General features: G+C 49.5%; 1 protein-coding gene across 1 annotated transcript in view; it reads left to right on the top strand.

Annotated features, from left to right (window-relative positions):
* The window catches only part of LOC138528100 (olfactory receptor 6N1-like), a 35,500-nt gene extending 20,586 nt beyond the window's left edge, over positions 1 to 14,914 (top strand). The window contains exon 4 of the mRNA XM_069639551.1: positions 14,834 to 14,914. Within this exon, the coding sequence (XP_069495652.1) occupies positions 14,834 to 14,914 (81 nt within the window). The remainder of the gene's footprint in view (positions 1 to 14,833) is intronic.
* The last annotated feature ends 5,115 nt before the right edge of the window (positions 14,915 to 20,029 follow it).

Here is a 20,029-nt window from a genome sequence, read left to right as displayed (position 1 = left end):
TTTGCCAAAGGCACCAGTGGCAGAGGGGCGCTTTTAGCCCACTGCCGTGGGTGCCTTTGACATTAAAATCCTGCATGCCGCGCCTTCTCCCGCTACGCCAGCTCGGGGGAGCCCTTGAAAGACTCCCCCGAGCTGGCGTGGGCAAAAAATAAATATGTAAAAAAAATATATATATAGATATATATAGATATATATATATCTATATATATATATATTTTTTTTTTTTAACTAAAAAATTCGGTATTTGGTGTCAAAAAATCAGTAGGCGGTAGGACTGCTTAAAAAGCAGTATCCTACCGCCTAAATCGGTAGGGTTGGCAAGTATGCAATTTGCCTTTTCTAGCACAATGCACTTTGGTGGGCAGCATAGCAAGGACGAATAACCGAGTAATCAGCGGATCATTAACCGTCCCAGTATTTTTGTTAACTCTGTCACTGACAGAAGGATTTACAGCTCTGGAACCGGCCATATGGGTTGTTTGTCTAGGGACTGCCCAGGTGGCTAGCTGCTCATTTTAATATTATTTTAATTAAGTGCAAAGTAGCATGATGTGGAGTGATGACATGCACTCATGAGTGATGACAGTCTCCCAGCTAGATGTACAGGAACCAAGGCTTCTCCTCTCCTTGACTTAGCAGTGCTGAACCGAGCTGGTATCGTGCTGGGGTTTGCTGAAATAAGACAACCTTGAATGTAGCCTCTGCGCCCATGTCTGTGGTACCAGGTGCACATTAGGGCAGGCAGTGAATCACATTCTTAATTGGCAATTATCAAACCCAGCACCTGATGACGTCGAGCGAAGAACCCCACATGGAAGAAGATGGACAGGAAAAGCTAGGACCAATGACCTGGCATCCCATATGGAGCAGGCCACCTATGTATAGGGTCACAGCAGCCAGCTCTTTGGATATGTACCCTATGTGATGTATGTCATTATGACGCCTTTTGCCCTTATAAGCTGCCATCTAAGCTGGTTTCGTTAGAGCGCTCCATGGCAGCAGAGTTCCTTGCTATTGGGTACCAGATTTATATGAGAATAAATACTTGTTCTCCTTGCAAGAGGTGTGCTGGGTTTTTTCCCTAGTGGGTCGTATTGTCTCTGGTGTGAGAATACCATACTCCCCAGGCCCTGGGTTATGTAGCTGGGGAGTTGGGGGTGGGTGGGGGTAACATGATCCAAACATCACACTTTTTGGACCTTCCTAGGGCTGCCAATGAAGGGCAGTGAATAAGGGCCTTCCCTGTGTTCCTGTTCGCTAGGTGCCAAGCCCTGCACTGCAGCACCCCCCCCCATAGACGTTAGTGACCACAGAGAAGAAGCTATGGGGCGACGTAACATACACAAGTTGTTTCTTTACACATTCTGTCCCAACTCTGAGACATACATTTTGCTGTTGTCAGAGTCTGTCACTTTAAACCTCTATGCAGTGACTTTTTAAATGTTTTAATTTTGCTGCTGTGAGAGCGTGTCACCTTAAACCTCCACACTGTGTTTTAATTTTGAATTTTACTGCTATCAGAGTTTGTCACTTTAAACCTTTGCACGGATTTTTTTTACTTTTGACTGTTGCTACTGTGAAAGTCTGTCATTTTAAACCCCAGCACTGTTTTAATTTTGGACTTGTGCCGCTGTCAGAGTCTGTCACTTTAAACCTCACCATAGTGACGTTTTCATTTTTGAAATGTACAGTTTTGAGAGTTTGTCACTTTGAATCTTTTGCACTGTGATTTTTTTACCACCTTAACCGTTAAGAGTTATAATTATTTTTACTTTGAATCTAGATATTGTGAGATTCTGCCACCTTGAACACTGATGCTCTAAGTTTCAACCTTGAATCTTGCCACTGTGAGATTCCTCACTATAAAGTGTGATGCTCTGAGTTTCTAACTTTAAACTCTACAATTTTAAGAATCTGTGCCTTCAACCCCGTTATGGTGGGATTTTACCAGTCCAACCCTGCTATCACAAGATTCTAACTTTGAACCTCGATGCTATGAGTTTATGTCAACTTAAACTTTACTGCTGTGAGTCTTAACTTTAAGTCTTTCTACAGTGACACTGTATCACCTTAAACTATGATGCTGTGAATTTCTACTTCGAATTTTGCTAGTGTAAATGTAAATCTTAACTTAAAATCTTGAGGTGGTGAGATTCAGTCATGTTAAAATGTGATGCACCAAATTTTGCAGTGGTGGAATTTTACAACTTTTACGTTGCTTCTGTGAGCTTTAACGTTTAATCTTGCCACTGTAAAACTCTTTAACTTTAAACCAAGACACTGTCGGGCCGATTCATGGAATTAATGTGCGCTGAAATTTTCGGCGCAAGCGTGCAAAAGCGTACGAATCGCAGCGCAAGTGCGAAAATCGCAGCGAAACCCACGCACAGCCATTCATGGAAGTCTGTGCGCGTGTAAATCCCAGGATGTGTGCCAAAATTCTGCGTGGTGCACACGTCTCCAAACAGCGTGCGCTACGCGCACAGCGAAATCGTACATAGTGCAACGCACACAACAAAAGTAGGCGGAACAGGGGGCGTGACACGCAGAATGGGGAACAACGCATGAAAATGTGGGCGTCACGGGGTAGCACAGGAGGCAAATGCGCGGAACGCCCACACGCACGTTCAAAACAAACACGTATTCATGGAATCGAACGGGGCTAACGCGTGCGCCAAAAAATACGTGTTAATCCAGAAACACGTACGCCTCCTTCCTGCTGGCGCAGCATAAAAGTGCACGCAAACAACAAACAAGCTCAGACGCCAGGATGAATATACAGTTCCTAGCAGCAGTGGTCGTGGGATACCGCAGGAGGAGGAGGAGGATAGTCAGGCCCAGAATTTCTACACCCAGAACCAGCCTTTTTGGGATGCCTGTTGACCAGGTGTATGGGAGGTAGAGGTTTCCACCTCACATAATACTCGACCTGGTCAGTGAGTGGGAGGATGACCTCACATCACCCTCCCTGTGCTCCCAAGCACTCAGCCCCCTGGAGAAGGTCCTCAATGTACTGCACTTCTTGGCCACTGGATCATTTCAGCGGACAACTGCTATAGTGGGGGGGGGGGTGTCACAGGCCACGCAGTCACGTTGCCTACATCAGGTGTTGGCCATCATGACTGCACGCCCATCAGTCCGCAGGCACATATACCTGCCCAGAACACCTGCAGAAAGGCAGGCTGTCGTCCAGGATTTTTACGGGGTGGCACAATTCACCAAAGTGCTAGGTGCCATTGATTGCACCCATGTGGCTCTACTTCCCCCCAGGGCATCAGAGCACATCTACAGAAACCGCAAGCACTGGCATTCCATCAACGTCCAGGTAGTGTGTGATGCCAAGGGAATCATCACCTCAGTATATGCCAACTATCCAGGGTCCACCCACGACAGTTTCATTTACAGAATGTCAACCCTAAACCGGGACCTAGAAGCTGGGCGGCATGGCGATACATGGCTGCTCGGTGAGTATAAATGCCTCTGCACATGCATGCATGTCAGATACTGAGTAATGTCACAACCCCACTAATGATACCCATCATCACCTCCCCAGGGGACAGTGCCTACCCTCTGAGCACCCACATGATGACGCCAATTCGGAACCCCACCACGCCACCCGAGGTAAGATACAACACAGCCCATATTGCAACCCGGGGCATAGTGGAGCGCACATTCGGAGTGCTCAAGTCACGCTTTCGCTCCCTTGACCGTTCTGGTGGGCAGCTACTATATACTCCCCCCAGTAGTGTGCAGGATCATAGTGGAAGCATGTGTCCTCCACAACGTTGCAACACGCTGGGGCCTGCCGGTGGACATGGTGGTAGCCCCACATCCCAACCACATGCACGCCACCTGCGCATGGGAGGGGAAAGGGCATGTGGTGAGGCAGCCCGTATGCAGATGGTGGCCAATTACTTCACCTAAAATCACACCCCTGCGGAGTGCACACAGCCCTGGCACATACCAGCTGACAATCAATGATGATGACATAAGGGACAGTCAACTGTCACTACCATACCAGCCTGAGATTGGCCACCTGGAAGTGCTACATTGTGTGCATCCCTACCTACTTAAACACAACCAATGATGTGTGATAAAAAGACACACATTCATGGTGCATGAATGACAACCCCCTTGCAAAATACAACATGAAAATATTGCAATGTCACCCAACCCCTCCCCATCTCAGCTACCCAACACACCATGGCATGTCATGCATTGTGAAAGCAACCAAATGAATGCACAACACATGACACAAGTGTCACAAAGTGCACTGTCCGAAATGGAAACAGGCCACAGACAATATGCTCCCAGTAATCAATAAGAAACAGCACACATGAACCAATACTTACCAGCAACACAATACAGAAACACAGTATGAAAAAGTGGCAAAATATGACAGTACAAATTCAAAGTAGTGCAAGTCTTACAACCTGAATACGCCAGCACATCGACCCCTTCCATCTGTACAGTGTTACTGCCACGCAAATGTCTCAGTGTACTGCATACAACATGAACTCCATCTGCAAAGTAGACAGCCTTGTGAAGACATGAGGAAGGAACCTGCAAATTAGGAGGAAGACAAGGATGCACAAGCACATATCAATACACCATGCAGTGTAGAAAACAACAACAATATCCACTAGGAATGTCTACACAGTATTGACTATAGACTGCCCACACAGCTCATGGGAGCCCAACGTCACTGTGTAATTCACTGTCACTTGGTCACACCCTTTGCAAGCCCATGGCAACGGGAAGCAGGAGGGGTGTGTGTCTCACGAACCCAAGCATCTAACCCTAACTCAGGACAAGCCTGCATGTGCCCAGCCAGAATACAGTGGATGCCCACGTGAGCCACACAAGGCAACACACTGTAAAAATATTTTATCAAAAATGGCCATGTGGGGGCCAGGGTGGGTGGGGGAGGCCACCCAGGAGGTTCAAGGACAGGGTGCACACCAACACCCACCTGCGTGGATGTTGTGAAAAAAAAATACCTCCTTGGGCTCATGGCCTGCACGACTATTCTATTGTGGAAGAACTGCTGTCACTCTCCTCACCCTCTGCTGCTGCATCAGGAGGTGGTAGCACTATGGGAGGCAGCCCACGCAAAGCCCGGGTATGGTCCTCAATGGCAGCAAGCATGCGGGTCTGGAAGGTCTGATTCTGGAGGATTAATGTGCAGAGATCCCCTTGCAGCACCTCACGGGTTGCCTGCATTTCTGCACGCATGGCCTCGCATGATGCCCGGATCTCCTCACGTGTTGCCTGCATCTCAGCTGAGAGTGAACGTGTGAGCTGCTCCAGCTGCTGTTCTGCCCTAAGATTAGTGGAAGCCTCAAGGTCAACCAGAGTCTGCCTGAGGGTATGTAGTTCTTCCCTCAGGGCTTCCCTGTGGGCCTGGGACTCTATTGATATCGATTGGCGCAGAGTCTCCAGTGCCGCCCATTGGTCCCTGTTGGACGCCAACATGTCTTCCCTGTGTGATTGGCAAATGGAGTCTGTTGCCTGCTGTTGTTGCTCCATGTGCCTTTCAGGGGGGATAATGGAAGTGGCCACCCTCTCCATTGCTTGAGCCATCATTTCTGCTGATGCTGCATGTTGGGTTGCAATACCGTACATGGAGTTTTCCCATACAGTATTGCCTGGTGGTGCACAGCCACCGCGTCAACGGGCACCACACCTGTTTGGGGCAAGGCGATCTGCACCTTGCTGTGCTGGCACTGCCTGAGGCTGCAGGACTGCATTCCCCCTCCGATCTGCTGGCCCAGGAACAGGATCAGATGCTGTGGAGTGAGATCCTGCATCCGTAACCGCCAAAGGGGGACATGAGTGGGACATGAGTGGGGGACTGCTGGCAGGCACCCCTCAGTGCTGGTGGGGTGCTGGGGGACATGAGTAGGACATGAGTGGGGGCCTGCTGGCAGGTGCCCCGCACTGCTGCGGGATGGGGGTGCTGGGGGGCATGAGTGGAACATGAGTGGGGGCCTGCTGGCAGGTGCCTCGCACTGCTGGGGGGTGGGGGTGCAGGGGGACATGAGTGGGGGCCTGCTGGCAGGTGCCCCGCACTGCCGGGGGGTGGGGGTGCAAGGGGACATGAGTGGGGGCCTGCTGGCAGGTGCCCCGGACTGCTGGGGGGTGAGGGTGCTGGGGGACATGAGTGGGACATGAGTGGGGGCCTGCTGGCAGGTGCCCTGCACTGCTGGGGGGTGGGGGTGCAGGGGGACATGAGTGGGGGCCTGCTGGCAGGTGCCCCGCGCTGCTGGAGGGTGGGGGTGCAGGGGGACATGCGTGGGACATGAGTGGGGGCCTGCTGGCAGGTTCCCCGCACTGCTGGGGGGTGTGGGTGCTGGGGGACATGAGTGGGACATGAGTGGGGGTCTGCTGGCAGGTGTCCCGCACTGCTGGGGGGTGGGGGTGCAGGGGGACATGAGTGGGGGCCTGCTGGCAGGTGCCCTGTACTTCTGGGGGGTGGGGGTGCAGGGGGACATGAGTGGGACATGAGTGGGGGCCTGCTGGCAGGTGCCCCGCACTGCTGGGGGCTGGGGGTGCTGGGGGACATGAGTGGGACATGAGTGGGGGCCTGCTGGCATGTGCCCTGCACTGCTGGGGGGTGGGGCTGTAGGGGGACATGAGTGGGGGCCTGCTGGCAGGTGCCCCGACTGCTAGGGGGTGGGGGTGCAGGGGGACATGAGTGGGACATGAGTGGGGGCCTGCTGGCATGTGCCCCGCACTGCTGGGGGGTGGGGGTGCAGGGGGACATGAGTGGGGGCCTGCTGGCAGGTGCCCCGCACTGCTGGGGGGTGGGCGTTCAGGGGGACATGAGTGGGGGCCTGCTGGCAGGTGCCCTGGACTGCTGGGGGGTGGGGGTGCTGGGGTCATGAGTGGGAGCCTGCTGGCAGGTGTCCCGCACTTCTGGGGCGTGGGGGTGCTGGGGGACATGAGTGGGACAGGAGTGGGAGCCTGTTAGTAGGTGTCCCGCACTGCTGGGGGTGGGGGTGCAGGGGGACATGAGTTGGTGATCAGAAGTGCAAGCTGACATGTGACTTGGCTGGGGGGCATGCCCATGGTGGATGGGCTGCCTGTGGGACATGACCAGGGGTGCAGGGTAGTCCCCTGTGGTGTGTGGGCTGCCTGTGTAGAGGGAACACCTGGGAGGACCCACACTGCCAATTCACATGTAGGACTCCCTGCGCACCCCAGAAATACACGTACCCTGCTCAAATCACGTGTGAGACTTCACGCGAACCCCAGTTATACATGTACCCTGCTCTCACAGGGCCATTCGCGTGTGAAACTTCCCGCGCACCCCCGAAATACACATACCCTACACAAATCGCGTGTGAGACTTCACACAAACCCCAGTTATACACGTACACCACTCGCACAGGGCCATTCGCGTGTGAAACTTCTCGCGCACCCCCGAAATACACGTACCATGCTCAAATCACGTCTGAGACTTCACGTGAATCCCAGTTATACACGTACCCCACTCGCACAGGGCCAATCGCGTGTGAATCGTCCCGCAAACCCCAGTTATACACGTACCCCACTCGCACAGGGACAATCGCGTGTGCAACTTCCAGCGAACCCCAGTTATACACGTACCACACTCGCACAGGGCCATTTGCGTGTGAAACTTCCCGCGCACCCCCGAAATACACGTACCATGCTCAAATCGCGTGTGAGACTTCACGCGAACCCCAGTTATACACGTACCCCACTCGCACAGGGCCAATCGCGTGTGAAACTTCCCGTGAACCCCAGTTATACATGTACCCCACTCGCACAGGGACAATCACGTGTGAAACTTCCCACGAACCCCAGTTATACACGTACCCCACTCGCACAGGGCCATTCGCGTGTGAAACTTCCCGCACACCCCGAAATGCACGTACCATGCTCAAATCGCGTGTGAGACTTCCCGCGCACCCCAGTTATACACGTACCCCACTCGCACAGGGCCAATCGCGTGTGGAAGTTCCCGCACACCCCCGAAATACACATACACGGATCCAATCGCATGTGAGACTTCACGCCTACCCCAGTTATACACGTACCCCACTCGCACTGGGCCAATCGTGTCTGAAACTTCCCGCGTACCCCCGAAATACACGTACCCGGATCCAATCGCGTGTCAGACTTCATGCGAACCCAAGTAATGCACGTTCCCCGGTTGGCGTTTGCTGTTTGGCAGCCCTGTAAACTGGTCCAGGGTTAGCGAAGCCCTTTGCGCTAGATTTTGGATTTCGATGGCTTTTCCTTGTGCTAGGGGCGTTCTTGGGGGCGGTAATTGATTTTAGCACACGCCGCTGGTGCAGTGATTCGCACGCGCACACTGTGTGCCAGCCACGTGCGCCACTTGTGTGCGATATTATATGAATTACCCCCTATGAGTTTCTAACTCCAAATTTTACTGTTACCAGTCCCTAACCTTGGATCTTGATGCTGTGACACTCTGTCACTTTAAACTTTTATGCTGTGAGTTTCAACTTTGGATTTTGAACTTTGTAGTTTTGAACTTGGTAGTTTGGGCGCTCTCTCTACACTTCTAAACTCTGACACCTTGCTATATGGGCATTTGAATGCTAATACTCTGAACCGTGCTCCCAACTGTAACCACTTTATACCTCCCCCATCGAACCGTGGCACTGTGAAGCAGGGGCCCCGCCATCATGACAATATTTACAACTAAGAAACAATGACCACAGAGAGTCTGCCCTTGGGATGGTCTGCCACCAGGACAGTCTCTCCCTGGGATAGCTCTGCCCCAAGGAAAGTTCTATGCCTGAGATACCTGTGTTATGTTATGTTACTTACATTTATAACACGCACGTACACCCGAAGGCATTTTGGCTTGAGTACAGTCACAGTATTACAACATCAATCTAGGAGACTAATGAAAGAGAAGAGTTTTTAACAAGCGACAGAAGTGCAGGTGGTTCGTGGTCAGCCAGCCTCAAAGTTAAGGGAAGACCATTCCATAACTTACTAGCGGCCACCGAAAAGGCTCGACCGCCCACTCTTTGAAGATGAAATCAGTGGACAACGACAAAACAGCCACTACTTGACTGAAAACGGTGGGCAGGAATATAAGGAGTAAATGTATGCAACAAGAAATCGGCACCAGCCTGGTAGCATGCCCGGTGAACAAGAAAGAGAGATTAAAGGATTATTCTTTGTTTCACTGGGAGCCAGTGCAAAGAACGTAGCATTGGGCTAAGGTGGGAACCATAAGGGGTGGCTGCGGCTGTCCGAGCAGCCAGGTTCTGCAGCAGTTGCAGGCGATGGATTAGGCCTAAGGGGATTGAACCAGGTAGAGAGCAGTACAATAGTCTAGCCTGCTGAAAATAAGGGAAGCCACAACTGGAGGGCAAGGAACAGGAGGAAGAAAGGGCAGGATCTTCCGAAGGATACTCAGTTAGAAGTGGCCACCTGTCACACTGCACTCACCTGTGATGCCATTGAGCCATTGACAGAGAAGCAGAGAGGTAGACCCCAAGATTTTTAACTACCATCACTGGAATAGGAAAGTCACCCATTGAAGATGGCCAGAAGGCTGAGGACCAAGAACATGATTCATAGGAGCACCCACCACCAGGACCTCAGTCTTGTCCCCGCTGGTTTTGAGCCAATTGGCGCCCATCCACACCCATACGTCCACCAGGCAGTCACACTGACGGGTCGCCACCTCCTCCCAGTCCCGATCTTAATGGACGAGGATCTGCATATCGTCCGCGTATGAGTTGCACCTGAAGACGTGAGAGCGGATGAGGTCAACCAAAGGCTGTACATAGATGTGTCCCTTTAGTTACTTGAGCACCTGAGGCAGTCCTGTCTCAAGATATTTCTGCCCCTGAGATAGCTTCTTTCCCCTGGGCTAAGTCTGCACCTGGGATAGGTTCACCCCTGGGATAGGTTTACCCCTGGGATAGTCTCTTGCCTCTGGGATAGCCTTTTGCCCCTAGGATAGTCTCTTGTCCCAGGGATAGGGTTTGCCAAGGGACAAGGCCTTTGCCCCTGGCATAAGGGGATAAGGTGTGCGCTCCTGGTATAAGGTGTTTGCCCCTGGGATAGGTGCCTCCCCCTGGAATAGGTGTCCACTCTTGGGATAGGTTTCCTTTGCGATAGAACTAGCCGGGGATAGGTACACTAGGAGAGATACCCCCACATTCTGTGGGATGAAAAAAAGAGGAGAAGCCTTGTAGACAACCAGACCATCACCAGGAGAGACAAGAACAATCAACCTAACCATAATAACAGACCCAGAAACAAACAAGAAACATTCCCTCCAACCAACAAACCCACACCACAAAAATGCCTCATACCAGAAAAGACTGACACACAATAAATAACCAAAATAGACAAGATGGTACAAGACCAGCCATCTCAAACAACCACATAAGAGAACCAACCGACACCAAGAAATAGCACACCTAACTGCCCACTGGAAGTGAGCCAGTCACTGGAACAAGACTAAAAACATTCTACCTGTCATGCTACCTATCAAATTACCACCCACTCACACATCCAACCTTCGACAAGCACATTAAACATACAAGGAGAAATGTGGGACACACAGTGGACAGACATGAAATACTCAGAAGCACGATTGAACAAACTGAACTCAATGCACCGTTCATTACAAGAAACTGGAGAGAAGCAAAGAATCACTAAGAAGAGCTGACAATCTGCCCCGAAGAAACATCAAATGTGAGGGCATCTTGGAGTAAGACACAGACAACAGTTTCAAAGTTCAAAGTTAACACTTTTATTAACTTAAATGTTAGGATGGAAAAACACCTATCTTGTCCTTTACTATGGTGGCATTTCCCTACCAAACCAAAACTAAGGAAAGTCAATGTTCACAGGTTCAATTTAGGAATATGTTTGTGTCCAAAATCTATCCTTGCCCTCACAACTTATCTCATACAACGTGTAGGGATGTCAGCGACCAACAAAATAGTGTTCAGCATACAGTTTGGAGCTTGGTCCAGCTCGCAGCTTTCTTTCAGCTCCCTTCCCCAAGTATAAAGCAGTTCTTAACAAAAAGTCCTAGGATTGCCTTAAGTCCCAAAATAATAAAGGATTGACCAGTCTTCGTGGTTCCTGTCCCCAAGTTCCAAAACACAATTCAAAACACAAAATATCCTGAAGCTCGGTCCGCAAGAAAATAAGTAGTTCAGATCTCAGGGATCCCTTTGCCAAGATATCATTTCAAGGATGTACTGTTATGATGGTGTTTCCCAATTTTCATAATGTTCTCTGCCACACTTGCACCCTCTCTGCATAGCTGGTCTTTGCATCACAAAGGGCCTAATTCACAGAAGTGTTTTATGATGGCGAAAGTCCATTGGAAAACGATCTGTAAATAAGGGCCAAAATGTCTTGGTTGGAAATGATACTTAAATTCACATTTTAAAGTTAATTTGCCAAAGCCCCATTCACTTTGGGTTAGAATACACATTGGCCTGCTGGCCTGGTTAAAGGTGTTTTCATCTTCGAGTTAATTAGGCATTGGTTCTTTTGAATGAACACATTGTTGTTCTGTAAAAATAATCTATATGAACGTTTGCTTGCAGTGTAAGTTTCATTCACTTTAGGAAGTGGCATACTGAAAAATATGTTATATGGTAAAGCTTCATTTCTTTTAGAATCTTCTCAAGTGATAGTTTTCTTTCAATGCAGCATTCCAAATTGTTCAGATATATTGCTTAAACATTGTTCTCCATTTGGCATTCAATAATTCTTAAAGGTTTTCATGTAAGTAACTCTGTTGTTATTTTCAATGCGCCATGCTGTAATATATCTTTGTATTTTGCCTTTAATATACCCAGCATTCAGAGACTTTCGAAAACTTGCTTTTATCTGCACACGACTACTCCGTAACAAAGTATTGACTCCTTTTCCAGAGTTAACTAGTCCTGTTGTTTGCTGGTTTTCAAGGATTTAAGTCAGAGACCTTTGTAAACGTGTCTCACCATTCAATTGACCACACCAATATAAAATATCCTTTCGTGTAGGATCAAACACTCGCATACCAGGTTTCTGATTGCTTAGAAACTCACTGGTTGCTTCGATGCGAGTTCCTGCTGCATAGATCTGGTCTTTGCTTCAGGGCTCCACCTCCTGCTCCTTAGGAACACCTGAGTCAGCATCTGGCCCCATGAGGAGGAGCACCTCGAGCAATAGGAAAAGGGGCACACTTCCAGCAAAGCTCCCCTGTCAAGCCTCCTTTGGTTACACAGAGTCACAGCTCCCAGGCCACTCTTCCCTGAATAAGCGTGTGCCACATGAACAGCCCCTCGCTATTCCTCTTGGCCTCTCTGCCGCTGCTGCAAATTCATCGCCACTGCTCCTCTCACTGCTTTCTCCCTCTCTCTTCTTTGGTGGGGCTTCTTATACAGCTGCAGCCTTTTAACTCGCTGCAGGTGCAAGTACAAAATTAGCCCTCCCTAGTCATCATTAGGGGGACATGCATGACCTCTACTGCTCGCACCGGGTCTCTTCCTCATACCAATACCTAAGTGGGGAAAGTAACTAGTCTTCATTACTCCTGGTTGCCTCTTACTCGTCCCAGTAATTTTCGAGTTATGTATGAAGAAGTCAGGGGAGTTGATTTTTAATATCCCATGAAGACGGGGAAGGGTTGAATTGGACCTTTTTAGGGAAAGGGGGTACTATGTCTCTCCCAAGGGCATCCCACTCCTAGTCCCCACAGACCCTCCACCCAGGTGATCCTCCCTCGCTTGTCCACCCCCAGGGTCAGGATCTAAGATTGATGGCCTTTCCCTGGCCACCTGCACAGAGGATCCATGGTGCACATGAGTGAGAACACCCTCAGGTTTCTCACACAACCCAAAATGCAACCATTTAGATCGGCACAACATAGAAACAGAAGCAACAAAACCAGATGCATTATCAAAAGATGAAACTAATCAACACCAACTCAAATCATCGATGCCATCCTCAAAGGACAAACAAAAACCAGAAAACAAAAGGACACACTGCAACCTAGTCAATGGCAGATCATTGGCAAAACACACCATGAGATATACAACTTCTAAGTGAGGGAGGAACATACAGTCTAGTCCTCTCTGAAACATGGTTAAATAAAAGTAATTGAACACAAATCCCTACCCAACAACTTCAAACTGAAACAAGCCAACAGAAAGGAAAAGGTGGAGGAGGTCTTGCTGTTGCTTGCAAAGATCTTCTCAAGATGACAACAGCACCACCTGTTACACTCACCTGGTCTCTGCGGGGATGGTGGGGCACGGTTGGAGCCCTCCCTGGATTCGGCACCCCTGGATCGATTCTCACCCCCTGCTGCTGCCCAGTACACTGTTCTGGATGCTGATACTGCCCCTGCGGGCACACAAGAGGTAATAAGAAGGGGGTGGAGGTATCATGACTCTCTTCGGGTCTTTCGTGCCAAAATGAGGTGAGTAAGCGTTTACCCATATAGGCTCACCTGGTATTTAGTGAGGGCGAGCTCTCCGTCCTGCTTCTCATCAGCAGGGGCACTTCCTGATGACCCAGTTGCTTCACTGGTCCATTGATGTGGTGGCCCAGGCCGGCTGTGACCGAACCACTTTGAAGGTAAGAGTTTTCGTGTTGATTATTGTTCATATGTACCGGGTTGGATGACTGAAACACAGGTGACACCCATGGAGACGGAGTCAACTACCCTAGACAACCCCACCAAAAACCTCACCCCCTCCCCCTTAGTTGCCACCAGGTACCAAGTATCAATTGAATTGTCGAGATACTGACAAATCACCCACTAACTGAATGGTGGACATTGGCAGGTGCTCTGGCCAGAGGAGTAGGAATGGAGGACAGGTGAGGTTGTGAGGGAGGCTGTTTGAGGTGGGGGACAGATGTGAAAGGGACAGTGAATGCAAGATGGGCCCAGACCAGATCAGTGGCGCATCGGGAGAGACCACACAATCCCAGCACCTCAATTCAGGATAGAGATGCCAACTAACCAACTCCACTAACCATTTCCCCCTTCTGCACACTCCTCTCAAACTCCAAACCAAACACAACCACAAACCTGCAGCACAACAAACCGCACAAATTTCACTACATTCCAACAACACAACAAAAACACACATAGGGCCTCATTACGACCCTGGCGGTATGGAGTGAACGGCGCCGTAAAAGGTGCTGGCGCCGTTCACTCCGTACCGCCGCATTACGAGGTCCCTTCGCGGGACCCAGGAAGCAACGCCTGCGAAAACCAGGCGTGCTTACCGGGTCCCGCGAGGGGAAGAGGGAGCAAACAACGGGCCATCTCGTAATGGCCTGTTGTTTGCTCCCTCTCCCATTCCCATTCAGCCCTATTCAGGCTGAAATGGAAATGGGGAAGGATCGTGTCCGGGTCCTTGGAGGGAGGAATTACCGGGCCTTCCGAACTCGGAATGGCCCGGTAAGTCCTCATTCCGAGGACCCGGACCCCGATGCAATTTCGTCGGCAGCCATGCGCCAATAGCAGCATGGTTACCGCCGAACTCGTAATGAGGGCCATAGACTTCCACAACTGTACTTAACGACTACCGGCCGAAAAACACCCCAGGCCCAGCCAACGGACTCACCGGGCTGAGGCCGCCAACAGCATATCCCTGCTCTCTTGCACTTTTCCTGCTTTCTCCCAATAACTCACCCTCCCTCCCTTTTTCAGCGTTGCCAGTGTGGCAGGGGACCACCCCGGTGGTGATAGTGCACAGTACAAATGTCATTTAACATTAACATTAACATATGAGTATTAATTCCATGTCACATGATTTAAGTTAATTCTCTTATAATGTCTCTTTCTCTCCTACAGGTGACGGTGACCCAGCGGAGCCGTTACACCGGTGCAGGACTTCGAAGTGTTCCCCAAGGGGATGGCAAGTTGGAATCTTAAGGTAAGCACGAGATGCAATGGCGCGCAAATTTAAATAATGTTCCTATCAGGTTTCTAACCTTATTTGTTCTTTTCTCCTGCAGGAATGGTCTGGCGGCATCCTGAGAAGAGTTGCGGAGCGCAGACCTGACGGCGGTGAAAGTATTCTGTGACCACGATGAAGCTGACCAGTGAGTTGGTGCTCGAGTCGAGAGTCAGGTAAGTGCGCTCTGGCCGGTCAAGGATGGAGTCACTGCGAGCAGGTAAGAGGCGCTTCAGCTATGATTCGGCTGGTTCTGATGGAGAAAAAACAGGTAAGTGCGCCTCTGCCATGGTTTTGCTGACTCTGCAGGTAAGATGCTTCTCTGCGATAGTTTTGCTGTTTCTGCAGGTAAGATGCCTCTCCGCGATGGTTTTGCTTTACAACAGGTAGGTGGTTCCTCCGAGATGGGTCATTGGAGAACAGGATGGATGCTTCGCCGGGAGGGTTGCAAAGGAACATAGGTAAGGTGCTTCTCAGGCGGCGATGAGCGTTACGCTGCTTGGGCAGAATAACGCGAAGCTTAGGCCTGCGGGCGGGGCAGGCTTAAATAGCCTGGTCTCCACCATGCCCCCTTGCTCTGCTAGATGGTTCGACCCTGCCACTCCCAAATGCTTCTGCACGTGCAGCTTCTTGGATTCCTATGGCCATGCCCGGCCCATATGGGAGTGGCTCACTGAGATGAAATGGAATAGCACATGCCCAGGGATAAAGGTGTGCAGAGCACGCTTTGTTATGAGCCTGACGACAAAGGGGTCATGACTGGGTCCAGCTGGACCCTTTAGGGGATGAGGACTGGGGTTCCAGTCCAGTGGCCATGACAACACTCCCCTCAAGGCCCCTCTCACGATGGTCCTTCCCCCTGGCCTTGGTTTGGTGGGGTTATTATGATGAAACCGTTTAACCAGTCGTGGGGCATGGACGAATTCACTGGGCTCCCATGTTATGTCTTGCGGTCCGTAGCCTTTCCAATCAATGAAGTATTACAGCTTGGATCAAATCCATATCCAAAATGTCTTTAACTTCGATTCCGGTTCCCCTTCTATGACGGCTGGCTCGGGTGGTGTTTCAATATGAGTATCTGGCTTCATTGGTTTCAAGAGGGGGACATGAAATACCGGATGAATCTGCATGTTGGTTGGTAAGTCTAACTTCATGGCTGCTGGATTAATAATAGCCTTGATGGGGTAGGGTCCCAAGTACCTAGGGCGGGAGGCCCGGGGTCCTTCCAAAGGGATGTTCTTTGACTCCAACCAAACTTTATCCCCAACTTGGTAATGTGGGGCTTCTTTTCGGTGCCTGTCCGCACATTTTTTCTGTTGTTCTTTAGCCCTGCTTAGTGTTTCTGTAGCCTTTTTTAGGGTTCGTGAGATAGTCTCGTCTAAAGGTTTTGACAGCTGGCATTTCCAAATCGTCAGGAGAATCAAAGACAGATGTTCGAGGATGACGACCTTGGACTGTATAAAACGGAGTCTGTCCGGTGCTTGTGTGGACTGAGTTATTGTAGGCAAATTCCATTAACCAGAGAAGGTTTTTCCAAGGTTCCTCTGTTTGTTGCAGCATGCACCAGAGGAACGTTGCTCTAAGGTCTAAGGTCTGCTTGGTCCTTTCAGTCTGGCCATTGGTTTGAGGATGGTGACTCGTGGATAGCTGGAGGTCAATATTGGCTATTTTGTAGCATCTCCTCCAAAGGGCAGAAACAAATTGTGTTCCGTGATCAGAAATTAACACTGACGGGAAGCCATGTAGTCTTACAACTTGTTCTAAAAGCACTGTGTGAAGTGCGGCAGCAGTTGGAAGCCCCTTCAGTGGAATAAAATGGGCCATCTTGGAGAACAAGTCTACAATAACCAGGATTGTATTGAACCCGTTGCAGGAAGGAAGGTCAGTAATAAAATCCATCAATAGTGTGGGCCATGGTGCCAGCGGCACCTCCGATGGATGTAATAGCCCCGCAGGGCTTTGCTTTTCAGATTTTTTTTGCGTGCACATCCCACAGGTGGCGATGTATTGAGCAACATCCTTTCTCCAGGTTGGCCACCAATAACCCTTTTGGATTTTGGCACGAGTCTTGGTGATCCCAGGGTGCCCTTCCACTAGTGATTTGTGGTAATTCACTATTATTTGTTGTTGCAAGGTTTTGTCGTGGATATATAGCTTTTCTTGGAAATAGGTCAAATCATCCTTAATGGAGTATTGATTTCCTTGAGCTAGCCATTCCTGTTGTGCAGTTGGATTCATTCGGGATCGAAGATCAGTTTTCAATTCTTCCCAACAGGAGGTCGCAGCGATTTGATTCTGGATTCGTACTTCGGGTATAATGGCCACAGACTCGGTTGTAGCAAAGGCTTTTTTGTCTTCCCCCATGTGGGATAGAGCGTCGGCTTTCCCATTGCGTACCCCTTGTTTGTAGGTAATTAAAAAATCATATTCTGCAAAGAAAAGAGCCCAGCGGAGCTGGCGCAAAGACTGGGCCTTGGCTGTCTTTAAATATTGTACATTTCGGTGATCTGTAATAACCGTGACCGTATGTCAGGCTCCTAAAAGATAGTTCCAAGTCTTGAAGGCTCCTTTGATAGCTAACAGTTCCTTATCGGTAATTGCATAGTTCAACTCCGGCACAGAGAACTTGCGGGACCAGAAGGCTATGGGATGCAGTTGTCCAGTATCCGGATCTCTCTGTGATAAGACGGCTCCCATGGCAATGCTAGAAGTGTCTGTTTCAACTACATATGACAGGTCAGGACGGGGATGCCGAAGAACTGGTACTGAAGTGAAGGCCTTTTTTAGTTTCAGGAAGGCCTCTTCTGCCTCAGGAGACCACAGGAATCTTTTATTCTTCTTCAGTAAGGAAGTGATTGGATGGACTATTCGCAAAAATCCAGGAATTAATCGTCAGTAAAAGTTAGCAAATCCGAGTACGCTTTGCACTCCTTTGATGGATGTTGGTGATGGCCATTGTAGAATTGCGTCCACTTTGCAGGTATCCATATGAACCCCTTGTGGTGTAAGCATGAAGCCCAGAAATTCGACTTCTGTGACGTGAAAAGAGCACTTTTCCAATTTGTCAAACAGCCGATGTTGACGTAGTTTGTCTAAAACTGCTCTCACATGGGTGACGTGTTCTTCCTTGGATGATGAATAAATGAGGATATCATCAATGTACACGAGTGCACAAACGTCCAACAATTCGTGAAGTACATCATTCATGAAGAACTGAAATGCAGCAGGTGCATTGCATAATCCAAAGGGCATGACCTGATACTTGAAAAGCCTGTACTTGGTGCGGAATGCCGTTTTCCATTGGTCCCCCTTTTTTACCTGCACGAGGTGGTAGGCCCCTCGTAAGTCCAATTTAGTGTAGATCTGGGCGTTCTTGACTTGATTGAGCAATTCCGGGATAAGTGGTAAGGGATACCGGTTCTTTACAGTGATTTGGTTCAGAGCTCTATAGTCTATACAGGTTCTCAAATCACCTTCCTTCTTAGGTACAAAGAATAAAGCTGAAGAGGCAGGGGACTTAGATGGGCGGATAAAATCATTAGCTAGGTACTGGTCCAAGTAAGATTTCAGGTGCTGGTTTTCTTGCTCAGTTAGAGCATAAATTTGACTGCACAGAATTTGTGCCCCCGGCACCAGATCGATTTGGCAGTCGTAAGGCCTGTGAGGAGGAAAGTATTAGTCTGTTCCTTCTGGAACACGTCCTGATAATCCAGATATTCCCGGGGTTAGAGAGCCAGAAAGTCCCAAGATGGATTTGGTGTTGAGTTCTTTGATCTTCTCTTCTTGGTGGAAGCAAACGTTGCTGCATTCTGGAGGAAAAGTCAGCACTCTTGTTCGCCAGTCCATCCTTGGTTATGTGTTTCCAGCCACGGCATTCCTAAAATCATCTGGACCAGATGACATTTGAGACCCGTCCACTGCTGTAACGTTTTCTGACTTGAGCATTTGCTGAAGAGGAAGTCCTATTCGTTCGGCCAGGTTTTGATCAATATAATTCCTAACTGCGCCACTGTCAATATATGCCTCCAAGGCATGTACCTTTGTGGGTTGTTGATGGTTGACCAAAAGTACCGAAATGACCAGGTGTGAGATCTGTACAGATTCCTTCTTTTTGCTCGACAAGTGGACCCCTACACTTGCCGAGCACTGGAGTTTTCCTGATCTTGTTCCTTTTCTTCATTCCCATTATCTGATGCCCCTACAATCCTTTTGGGGGGTTTTATAGGGCACTCCCGAAGGAAGTGTCCTGCTTTTCTGCAGTATAAACATAGTTGTGCTGTCTCCTCTTCTCTCGCTCTGCCTTGGAGATAGGAGCACGTAATCCTCCGATCTGCATAGGTTCGACTGGTTCATGGGTTTTGGCTGAATTATCCTGGGGTCGCATATAGACAGACCTCCCTTCGTTCCTTGAACGGTCCATTTGTCGATTCTGCAGTCTGTGATCTAGTTGTAACGTCAGATTTATATACTCTGCACATCTTTCTGGAGGATTAACCACTTGGGCAAGCACATCTTTTAATTGCCCATGCAAGCCCAGATAATAGAGCGTGGTCCGCTTTTCTTCCGGCCAATTTGTCTGTGCCATGAGGCGATTGAAGGTGGCGATATAGGTAAGCAAGTCTTGGCTCCCTTGTCTGAGGGACAACAGTTCGATGTCCAAAGCTTGACCTTAGGTGTGTCTAGCAAACAACGTTTCCATTTCTAGTTGGAAATCCCCAAAGTTTCGGAGCAGAGGATCATCCTGGTTCACTAATAGTATCGACCAGTCTGCTGCGCTTCCTCCTAAATAGGAAAGGACAAAAGTAACTTGTGCGCTGACATTTGGAAAGGCCCCAGGTCAGCACAAAAAATGAAGACGGCATTGATTCATAAATATCGCATATTTGTTTGGATCGCCAGTGAAACGTTCAGGTGGGGCTAGCGGCACTGCTCCCGGAAGTACCAACTGGACTGGTGGTGACGGCTGCGATATAGGAGGTTGTGGCACCCCAGTTAGCGGAACCGGTCCTGCATGGACCTGAAACATTTGTTTTGCCAAATCATCAGTTTGTTCCCGAGCTACAATTAAATCTCTTCATAAGGCATTGGTCTCT

Source organism: Ambystoma mexicanum, chromosome 7q (genome assembly GCF_040938575.1).
Source record: "Ambystoma mexicanum isolate Mex_15411 chromosome 7q, UKY_AmexF1_1, whole genome shotgun sequence".
Lineage (NCBI taxonomy): Eukaryota > Metazoa > Chordata > Amphibia > Caudata > Ambystomatidae > Ambystoma > Ambystoma mexicanum.
Note: the sequence above shows the minus strand (reverse complement) of the source record. Positions and strands in the feature narration are given on the sequence as shown.